This window comes from Pygocentrus nattereri, chromosome 27, assembly GCF_015220715.1.
Source record: "Pygocentrus nattereri isolate fPygNat1 chromosome 27, fPygNat1.pri, whole genome shotgun sequence".
Classification (NCBI taxonomy): domain Eukaryota; kingdom Metazoa; phylum Chordata; class Actinopteri; order Characiformes; family Serrasalmidae; genus Pygocentrus; species Pygocentrus nattereri.
In genome coordinates this window covers 988,544-1,000,226 of record NC_051237.1, presented here as the reverse complement: position 1 = coordinate 1,000,226, position 11,683 = coordinate 988,544, and the positions used below count along the sequence as shown (strand labels likewise).

Here is an 11,683-nt window from a genome sequence, read left to right as displayed (position 1 = left end):
CCCTCCGCTCCAAAACTTAAAGAGCGCAAGAATTATCTTAAGGTTCCCAGTGGTTTCTGTTCTCATTGCCTCCTTATTTGTGTTCAAGACTCAAGAATTAAGTATTTTAAGATGTTATTTTAAAGAATATGTGGAACGTGTGGGCGCTACTGCAAACTTGCTGTGACACCAAACAGCTTTTTCAAATCCCTGATTATGGCTTTAAGATAGTAATGTTAAAAAAAAATGACTGTACATAGATCTGTGTCGTGGCTACTTCTTTAGCATTCCCAATAGTCCATTAGGTCAACTGTAAGCTAGGAGACCAAGCCTTAAAGCAGCTAAGAGAGATGCTAATAACGTACAGGTGGAACTTACCTTAAGTTGCATTTAAGCGTAACTGAGATGGTCATGAATAATCTTTGTTCCACATATTTATTACGACGCATGGACTACAAACAGAAGGAATGTTTAATGTGAATCATTGAGTCTGTTGATTGTTGTTCATAAAACAATGCTTCATGAGGGCTAGCATGTTTCTGCTATTCTATACAAAGTTATACAATTTATATGGATAAAAAAATAAATGTCTACTTATGTACTGCCACAAAAATAATAAAGTACCGAATATTTTCAGCCAGGCTGTGATTCTTTTTTTAATATACAGAAGTAATGTGCAGTTTAAATACCAAGGCTAGGCGATATTCACACATATCAGAACACAGAAATGTAACCACTCACCTCTGAAACACTTTCACTGAAACTTTCTAAGCTGTTAACACTGATTTAGACCACTCATAGAAAGCTTGTAACAATACCAGCCAGCGTAGAGCAGTTGTTTGGATGTTCATTATTTATTTACTTTAATTGTTTGATTTTTCACTCTTATTCCTTGTTAACAACCTTACTTTGGCAAAAGTCTAGGCTCGGGGGCAGTCGTGGGCTGGAGGTTAGGGATCTGGCCCTGTAACCAGAAGGTTGCTGGTTCGATTCCCAGGGCCGACAGCACATGACTGAGGTGTCCTTAAGCAAGACACCTAACCCCCAACTGCTCCCCAGGTGCTGTGGATAGGGCTGCCCACCGCTCTGGGCAAGTGTGCTCACTGCCCCCTAGTGTGTATGTGGTGTTTCACTTCACGGATGGGTTAAATGCGGAGGTGGAATTTCCCTGGTTGTGGGATTAAAAAAGTATCGCTTATCACTTTTACACCCCAAGACGTTTTACCTAGTAAACAATATGACCTTCAATGCAAATCAGAGATATTCTTTAATTCTAGAAGTGTGTAGTAGAAATTTGGACCTACCAGCAAGTACTAGATATTGTAGGGTTTAAATTAGAATAAAGTAAATCAGTGTACTCTTAGTTTTTCCTTTGCCTTTGTTGCCGTTCTTTAGGCCCCCTAGTGGCCATTCTGAAATTGACACATTTTTAACCAATGTAGTCGCATCAATTATTTTCGCCTTAGATCTATTATCATATCAACTCAGACACTGTTGGATTTCTGTGTGAAATGTTGGGACTCTTGTGTTGAGCTGCTAGTGAGCAGCGATGACCGAAAAGGGACGGGTGAGAACCCCCTGCCATGAAAAGCATTCACACCTCTCCACGAAGACGGCTGGGCTGAGACAAAATGGAAAGTTCAGTCTTTTTCATATCAAATGATCATGCTCAGCTGCCATGATATAAAGTAGTATTTAAACATAATAAGATCACTTATAATAAGATGACTTCTACCTTGCTTGATCACTCCCGAAGACGATAAGGCACTTTGCTTCTGGTTTGGTACACCGACACTTTGAGTGGTCTCTTTTAGATGAAACAAACATCTAAGGATTAGGTTTGGAAAAGCTTAGGAAAAGGTGTTTGAGGTTAAGGTTAGGGTTATATATACCTTGATGTATTAAGACGCTTCACAACTGACACTTCACTGATAACGTGTTATTGATCCTCTATTAAGAGTTAATTAATCATCTACAAAGTACCACTCCAAGTTAAGTATTACCATTTTCTCATGTGAACAAATGTCAAATGTGGCGCTACTGTTTTGCTGGTACATTTTGTCCATTCAAACCCCAGAAATACTAAATATTATGACACATATCATGCATCAAGAAAGTGAAATGAAAATTAAAGTATTGTGATGTTATATTTTCGATGTATCGTGCACTCATGGGGTTCAGTCCAGTGCTTTCCAAATACAATAGATTTGGTGCATATATTTTTAAATGAATGAATCATATGTGGGCGACGTAGTGGGTAGCGCTGTCGCCTCACAGCAAGGAGGGCCTGGGTTCGATTCCCCGACCGGGCGGCCAGGGTCCTCTCTGTGTGGAGTTTGCATGTTCTCCCCGTGTCTGCGTGGGTTTCCTCCGGGTTCTCCGGTTTCCTCCCACAGTCCAAAGACATGCAGTCAGGCCAATTGGACGTGCTAAATTGCCCCTAGGTGTGAGTGTGTGAGTGACTGTCTGTGTCTGTCTGTCTGCCCTGTGATGGACTGGTGACCTGTCCAGGGTGTATCCTGCCTTCCGCCCGAAGACTGCTGGGATAGGCTCCAGCACCCCCCCGTGACCCTGACGGAGAAGCGGCTTAGAAAATGGATGGATGGATGGATGGATGGATGAATCATATGTATTTAAATACAGGATGACTCAAAAAGATTCATCTGATTATAAAATGACTTATTTCACTTGTAAATCATACAGAACCATGCAGTAAATTGTAAATGGTTTAAGTGAGCATAAAGTTTATTATGTCCTCCTCCAGCTGTACAGACATCAACGCCATAGTCAAATTCATCTCACACTCGATTGAGCAGGTCTGGTGTCACTGTACTCACAGCTCTTTCAATGTGATTTCAGAGATCATCCAGTGTTGTAGAACCAATGACGAACCTCTGAACTGATGGAGGTTCACGACTGACGAAAATCATGTTGGTCTTATTGAAGTGGAGAACACAAAATGGTTTCTGCTCAGGGGTCTCATCTCCTCACAGACTGAAGGGAGGCATCTTCCAGTGACTGTCAGAAACTCTATGACCCCCTCTTACAATCGGTATGTGATTGGTTCCTAGGTGCCTTACGGTTGTAAAAATATGCCGCTTTGAAAGCATATGAATCATTCTGAATCACCCTGTTATAATAACTGCAGGCCAAATGTACATAAAGCAACCTGAGTCCATGTCCAAAGATGAAAAATAAGCTACTATGAAATGCTAAGGCCTCATTGACTGATCAGTGATTGAATGAATATGTGTGCAAGCAGATGAGTGAATGAACGGACAGACCAACATTAAACCTGCAGTTAGACGAACGGAAGAATGTGGTGGGTTGGGCAGCCCCTCTGCACATCGCTTTAGTGAAACATATGAGACTTTGTGTTGCTCCTGCGTCATAGGCATTCATCTCTCCAGCACTGCCGGTGAGGGCTTTAGTGCTGTTCCTAAAGCAAACATATGAGACTTTACACTGTATGATTGTGATTGATACAGTAAGCTTCTATACTGAAGGCAAGCTTATGTGTGAGAATCATCACCATCCTTGAAGCATCCATAAAGTCTGGCCTTCAGCTGTGCCGACTTCACCATCAAAGCCATCCATTTGACTGCGACAGACACAAAAGGCACATGCTTATCAGATCTGTAGCCTACAACAAGAGTATCAACATGACACTGAAAATGAGAAGATTACTCAAGGAGCAAAGTGAGTGTGGAGAGCGCAATTTTAACATAACAGGTCATACATCTTTGGGTAATCAACTGTTTACACAGGAATGTCCATCATTCTTCCAACCTTGATAAGCTTTTCTGGGTCAGTTTGACAAACTATCATTACCCACACACTGGCAGGTGTTTACATATTTAGAAACACGCACTCGCTTGGTTTTTACACAATGTCAGGATGTGTGGTTATAAAAATGTCCCATATGTATCTACAACACTGTGCATAAAAGAGACCCTGCCATTATCCAAATTATTGAATTCAGGTGTTCCAATCACTTCCATGGCCACAGGTGTATAAAGCCGAGCCCCTCGGCCTGCAGACTGCTTCTACAGACATTAGTGAAAGAATGGGTCGCTCTCAGGAGCTCAGTGAATTCCAGCGTGGTACCGTGATCGGACGCCACCTGTGCAGCAAGTCCAGTCGTGAAATTTCCTCACTACTAAATATTACACAGTCAACTGTCAGTGGGATTATAAGAAAGTGGAAGCGATTGGGAACGACAGCAACTCACCCGCGAAGTGGTCGGCCACGTAAAATGACAGAGCGGTCAGCGAGATGCGCAGAGGTCACCAAGTTTCTGCAGAGTCAATCACTACAGACCTCCAAACTTCAGATTAGCTCAAGAACAGCGTAGAGAGCTTCATGGAATGGGTTTCCATGGCCGAGCAGCTGCATGTAGTGGTGTAAAGCGCCAGTTGACTCTAGAGCAGTGGAGACGAGTTCTCTGGAGTGACGAATCACGCTTCTCCGTCTGGCAATCCAATGGACGAGTCTGGCTTTGGCGATTGCCAGGAGAACGTTACTTGTCTGACTGCATTGCGCCAAGTATAAAGTTTGGTGGAGGGGGGATCATGTCATGGAGTTTTTGAAAAGAGATTTTGGACAAATTCATGTTCCCAACTTTGTGGGAACAGTTTGGGGACGGCCCCTTTCTGTCCCAACATGACTGTTCACCAGTGAACAAAGCAGGTCCTTAAAGACATGGATGAGCGAGTTTAGTGTGGAAGAACTTGACTGGTCTGCACAGAGTCCTGACCTCAGAGACGGTGAGCCAGGCCTTCTCGTCCAACACCAGTGTCTGACCTCACAAATGCGCTTCTGGAAGAACGGTAAATAATTCCCATAAACACTCTCCTAAACTTTGTGGAAAGGTTTTTATTTCCTTTCCTTTTTTTGAACTCTGTATTTTCTCATTTGTAAAGCTCTTTGAATGACAGCAGTGCACGAAACGTCCCATTGCATTTAGGAGACTTGCTTTCGTATCAAACCGATGACCTTCTGGTCACAAGGCTGGTTCCCCAACATCCAGCCCACGACCGCCCCAAAGGGGAGCTGTCATCATGGAAACGTTTTCAGATCTGATGTTAGACTGTACATGAAATCCACCTTGTAGATGTAAAGTCAGAGACGACAGCTCACCTGCTGCTGCACAGTTTGTGTTGGTCATCCTCTAGTCCTTCATCACTGGTACGCTGCCCACAGGACACTGTTGGCTGAATATTTTTGGTTGGTGGACTATTCTCAGTCCAGCAGCGACACTGAGGTGTTTAAAAACTCCAGCAGCACTGCTGTGCCTGATCCACTCAGACCAGCACAACACACACTAACACACCACCACCACATCAGTGTTACATCAGTGCTGAGAATGATCCATCACCCAAATATACCTGCTCTGTGAGGGTCCATGGGGGTCCTGACCACTGACAGACAGGGTAAAAGGGGGCTAACAAAGTATCAGAGAAACAGATGAACCACAGTCTGTAACTGTAGGACTACAAAGTGCAGCTAGTGGAGTAAGTGGAGGTCATAATGTTCTTGCATATATATATATATATATATATAAAATGAGACTAAGATTAATAAGGTTTTTTCCACTTTACAAGGTCAAAAGCCAAACCTAATTTGGGTTTGGGATTTTTTGTCCTGGCAGTGAACGAACCCAAACTCACCATCTCACCATCCACTCTCATTCCGTTTCATTCAGCCTGAGACGTGTGTGCTTTACCAATACTGGTGGCTTTGAAGGAGGCATAACAATATAGACTTAAAGGCCTCAGAGACTGAACAGGACGTGAGGAAAGCAATAACACTGCTGTGTTTGCCTCTGCTTGCTGAATGAAGGGGAAAGTAAGATGAGAATCATATCAGCTCACAATAAATGTTCAGAGAGCTGCGCTGACATTTTTGAAGAAAAAGGGCTGAAGGTAAGTTTCCAATGATAAGCGTGACGAGGATGCTGGAGGCAGAGGAGCTCAGACTGGAGGCTACAATATGAGTGCGTGTGCTGGCGCATGCGTGCTGCAGGGGGTGGGGGGTAGAGAGGAGAGCGTCCCAGCTTTTCTGGGTCCGTGTGCCTCCCACACGTTTTCAGACACGTTTCATTGTAGATAGAGCGAGTGTGAGTGTGTGTCAAGAGTCCTCTGGAGGTCTGTGCGTCACATGGTTCAACCCACACACACACACCCGGGTTCAAACACATGCATGCACTCACACTCTCACACACACACACACACACACACACACACACAGAGGGCTCGTGGACTTGTGAGAATTCATCTTGACAACTTACTTCAAAAACCTGCATTATTTAACATTGATTGCATCAGAGAGGAAGATTTCCGACTGCAACTCAAAAGAGCGGAAATGAACATTGTGGAAGGGATACAAGACCTGGCAATGCTAGTTTTGTGGGACCACCATCGACTGCATGGCTTCCATCACAGAAGTATCCATATTTATAAAGAAGAAAAAAATGAGACTATGAACTAGATGGCAAATTAACCCCTTATTACTCACCAAGTCTTTTTATTCAGCAACTACAGAGACTTCAATGCAAACTGACAGGTATTGTTAGGTTGTAGAAGTGTGTAATTTAAGGGGTTTTGATTTTAGTCTGCTTGCCTGATGCATCTGGTGGAAGCCCACATTTTATCAGCCACTTGTCAATATGCAACTTTTCTATCGTACACTTAGTACTGCTACAATCATCATTGGTACTAGTACTACTACACATGATAACTATTTTATAACCACTATAAATAATATAACGCTGCTGTTGGAACAAAACATTGTATCTCCAAAATGGTAACTTTACAGGACAAGGACAAAACATACATTGCTTTCAATGTAAGCCAATGGAACCAGACTTTTTTCAGAGTGTTTTTTTTTATCCATCCTTCATGTAATTCATGTAAAGGCCAACGTGCCTTTTCAATTTATGTCAAAAATGGAAAATTGACAAAAATGGAGATACAAGGTTTTGTTCCGAGAACAGCGCAAAAGTACTACTACACTATTATTATTATTACTGATATTATGTGACGCACCAAAGTGAAAATCTTTCACCAAACCTGACACCGAAATTCAGGACACACTGGCAAAAATTAGAACAGCTGACAATAAATAACATCAGTTTACATAAAACAAACATACAGTATTAAGTCATTTCGGTATGCAAGCTGCACTTTGTGCCACAGAATCCACTGTCCTTGACAATGAAGTCAATTCATGAGACATATTTTACACTTTAGGACTGTGTGATGTTTTTTCTTCATTTCAGAAGCGGAGGCCACGGATATTGCTAGTGTGCTCACACAGCCTCTTTCTACTTTAGCTGTATTCTGCATATTGAGTGGGAGGTTGTGTTTTCAAGTGGTATCAAACCTGTAGTGCAGAAGTTCTTAGCTCTTGATACTCAGCATACAAACCGTAAAATAATATCACATAGCTTTCATTTTCACTGCGGCTCAGTTTGCGTCTGTGCTAGTAGTAGTAGAACGTTCAGCAATTGTTCAAGTAAATCAAGTTATCTTTTTTCAAACAGACCCTTATTATGATGGTAGTGGTATTCGAGGCAACATGCTATAAAACGGTCAGCCAGTGCTGGAAAAGAAGGCGTATCTGATAAATCTGTGCTCTTAATGGATTTGGTTCATAATTCATTTCATCATTCTGACACGACACAGGGTGTGTACTGCTCTATCATGAACCAATCTATGAAGACAGATTTATCTAGCTCAAAATTATAACAACATCCCTGAGAACGAGAAGATGGTGGACCACTTTTCCCCCCGCTGATGGCAAAGCTGGCCGTCCACTGGCATTTTCCGGGCAGCCCACCAGTGTTTAAACAGAGTATTAGACAAACTTCCACTTATTATTGCTTATTTTCCTCTCTCAGTCCAATTTCTTTTTCCTTCCTTCCTTCCTTTCGTCTTTAGTTATACTTTGTAAATGCAGTCTAGTACAGCGTTAACAGCAGATTTTATATGATCATGTTATATCAGGCCTAGTCTTCTTTTTTTCCCTCTCTCAGGTGTTTGTAATATTTGTCTGTTTATTTTCAAAATAAAAGTCTGTGCATTTACAATCTGCTCGCATGCAGAACAGTAATCTGGGTGGTCCGAGGGTAGACCAGCTTTGGCAAACAGTCAGCGGGGTGCCGACCTCATCAAGCCAGCGGATCAATATATGCTCGCTCCCTGGGATACTGTTGTTAGCATAGTAACACATCCATCAGACTCTAGCATGATTTTCACCCACATATACACTCATACGAATGTCTACAGTTATCCAGAATCGTGTATTAAGTCAAGCAAAATGCACATTTTCTTTCATGAGTGTAGAAATTTGAGCAAAAACAATAGCTGCTGGCATATGGGGCCGTTAGGTCTAGCTTAATTCTGAGCTAGCGATCATTACATTTCAACTGAAATCTCCAAAAGCTTAAAAAGAAGTAGTCAACGCTGTTTTATTTTACCCGCTGTGAGATCATCGTGACGAGTTTCAACGAATGCGTTTCAGTTTTCTCCCATAATTTGTTAGCGTTGTAATGGTGGCGCTGGGAGAGCACGAGGAAGACATTTAGCAGTGTTTAGCTCCAAGTGGGCTCCAAGTCAGTCAGTCAGTGACTCAGTAAGCAACACCGACTCGTAAGCTGGCCTGCCGGGCAGTCTATCAAAAATAAAGAGTAGTCTATCCATTCATGATACTAAAAACTAAACGCAGGCAAGGAAAAGGATAGCACATGTGGACCACCGTGCGGAATAACAAACAGGTCTGCAGGTCAGTCATTTTAACAGCCTGGTATAACATGCACCCTTGAGATACACTCCACTGGGAGTTATATGGGCAAGAGATGGAAGAAAAGCCTTAAAGCTTTTATAGGAGCTGAGAACACAGCTCAGTAAATGAGAAAAAGCCCAGGTTTGTGTACACCGGTCAGGCAGTGAGGGTTTGATATCATTCCAGCAGCGCTGGCAAGTAGATACACACACACACTTACACAGCAGGCGCTTATGAGCGGTTAAAAAGCAAAAGCATCCCAGATCTTAACAGAGATGATATGCATATCTGGATCACTGACAGGCACTATGAAAGTATCAGTCGGTTTGAGTGTGGAAATGCTGCCCCCTGCTGCTCCAAAAATGCTTCTCAAAACACAATATGTATCATTTTCATTTTTTATTAAAGTTTACATAGAAATATTACTCCAAGTGTCATTAAATTATTACGATCATCATAAACCAAACAGTATTCACAACATGGGAAGATCCCTACTCATACAAAATATACTGAAAATATATTATAATATATTATATTTGTCTTGGAATACATGACCGATAACAATATATTTCATTTTCATAGGTACATTTGTTCGGATGCACTAAATACCCACCAAAACTGATTGTTTTCTTCATTTGTATAAATGCTTGCAACTGTATCAGGAAATTGCAATGGACCATTAGTCCATTACGCTGTCCAAAAGCAAAATAGCTCTATAATATACCTTAACAGACATTTGCAGAAGAAACGTTACTATTTTGAAACACATGGACATAATACTGATCCTAGATGCTACACGTTACATAGACTAGATTGGAAAAGAAAGACCAGATGTGGTACATTATATGTCCAAAAGTATCCAGACTCCCCAGGCGAAGGGACAATCAGACAATGAAATAGGCATCATTTTCCATTTACTCCAGATGGAGCTGATCGGATAAGACTTAGTTTTGGTTCTTTAGTTATAAACTGGAGCTACAAGGCTAACGTGGCTAACAAACACGAAGCCAATAGCCACCGAAATCTTTTCAATAAATCATCTGCAGAACTCCTCTCAACCCACTCAAACCGCATCCAGACTGATGTCGCATAAGGACGCATTTCAATGTAGTTTAAAAATATGACTTGATGAGCAAAACTGAGCAAAACCTCAGTGTGCAGCCTCCCCTTTACATGTATTATGTTTTGCAGGCATATGGACACGACACATTGTTTTCATGATTTGTTTTCTTTTTATAAATGACCATTTAAGCCTGATTTTCCGAACTGAAGATATATACTTGGAGTCTGAGGCTATGTACATATTACTAGGTTGAAGTGGCACAAATCAGATTTTTTTTTGCCCTAATGTGACTGATGCTTTAGGGCTGTGTGGACACACAAATCTGATCTTTTCAAATCCGACCTGAGCCACTTTCATATGTGGTCCTAGATAGGTATCTGATTCGTGGACATGTGACCTTAATGTGATGCTCAGACTGGAATTCATTTGCTTTTTTCCCCATTTTTTTCCACTGATCATTCAGCATTGTCATAAAAGCAGCGCCAAACAGAAGTTAAAGTCTGTAAACAGTGGAAAATAAACACACCCCACCTTTTTTATCTTCGTCCCGCTCTAATAATGAACAGCAGGGAGCTGATCAGAGTCAATCAGCTTCACAGCACAGCTCGTTCTGCTCGTTTGCTGATGATGCACGGGATGCACGCATTTCATTTATGTGACGTCACTGAGTAGGATGTGTGCATGCGGCTCATCTCAGGACACTGGTTTGTTCACATTAATGACAGACTTGAATCACTTACCTAAACAAGCGTGAACCGTCATGTCAGAGAGATCGGATTTGAGTGAAAAATCGGATCTGAGGAATGAAGCTTGTAACGCGAACGTATCTTGAGTTAGAATTTGGCACAAAACTTGCGTAAAATAGCTTCTAAAAGCATCCAGCTACACTATGAAGTTTTGTTCATTTTTAAAGCTCACCCTAAATCATACAGTGCACCTCCACACCCTTAATGAAGTAGAAGTGGTTTGAGAGAATTGAGGGAAGTTTTGGGAATATTTACAGAAAAAAAAAAATTGGGTGACTTTTGATTTCTAGAGTTTGTCAGCAACCTCATAGCTCCTGCCCTAAATTAAAGGGGCAAAAGGGAAAGTGGTTCAGTTGAACACACACTGCTTGTCTAACCTTCAAAGAGAAGCACTGACCAAGAGAATGGGAATGCTCTGGAGCAGCCATACATGAACATAAGGCCAGTATTGGGCAGTAGAGCAGTGGAACTGCATTGTCTGGAATGACAGAGCTCTATCCAGAACCTTTGGGATAAGTTGGAGTGGGGTTTGTAATCCAGAACTAATTCTCTGCTGAATGCATCAAATCCTCACAGCAATGTTCTAAAACCTAGTTTAAAGCCTTCCCAGAAAAGTAGAAGCTGTTACCACAGTAAAGGGAGGACAAGCACCTATTTATACCCTTAAATTCAGATGTCTAGATACTTTTGGACATACAGTTAGCTCTAAGTGGAGTACAGCACTAAATAAGTTTTGAAGATCACACTATATTGCTTTGGTTTGTTGAGTGCTTGCCTTGATCAAGATGGCTGGACAGTCCATTTCATCGTGGCCAGTTTCTTTTTACTATTCAATTAGTTTCTTGATGCATCCACTGTTATATCCTTAATATCCGTTCTCAGAGGCAAAAGAGGTTGTCAGCGTTGGGCATGTTACCATTGGCCTTGTCACTTTCTGGATCCGAGTTGCAGCCCGGAGGGGTCAGCCTAATGTCCAAGACCTGGGGGTTAGTACGGGACTCGGCAAGTCTAGACGAGGGAAGACCGAGACAGATGTGAAACAAAGCGCACTTTTTTCCACTGATGGTGGTACAAACATAAAGGACTGTTAGGAAATTACTGCTATAGTTAT

General features: G+C 41.9%; 1 protein-coding gene across 2 annotated transcripts in view; it reads right to left on the bottom strand.

Annotated features, from left to right (window-relative positions):
- Positions 1–9,149: 9,149 nt before the first annotated feature.
- Positions 9,150–11,683, bottom strand: part of ldlrap1a (low density lipoprotein receptor adaptor protein 1a) — a 28,550-nt gene continuing 26,016 nt past the window's right edge. For both annotated transcript variants that reach the window (XM_017708672.2, XM_017708671.2), the window contains one exon: positions 9,150–11,580. In XM_017708672.2, the coding sequence (XP_017564161.2) occupies positions 11,534–11,580 (47 nt within the window). In that variant the 3' untranslated portion in view covers positions 9,150–11,533. The remainder of the gene's footprint in view (positions 11,581–11,683) is intronic.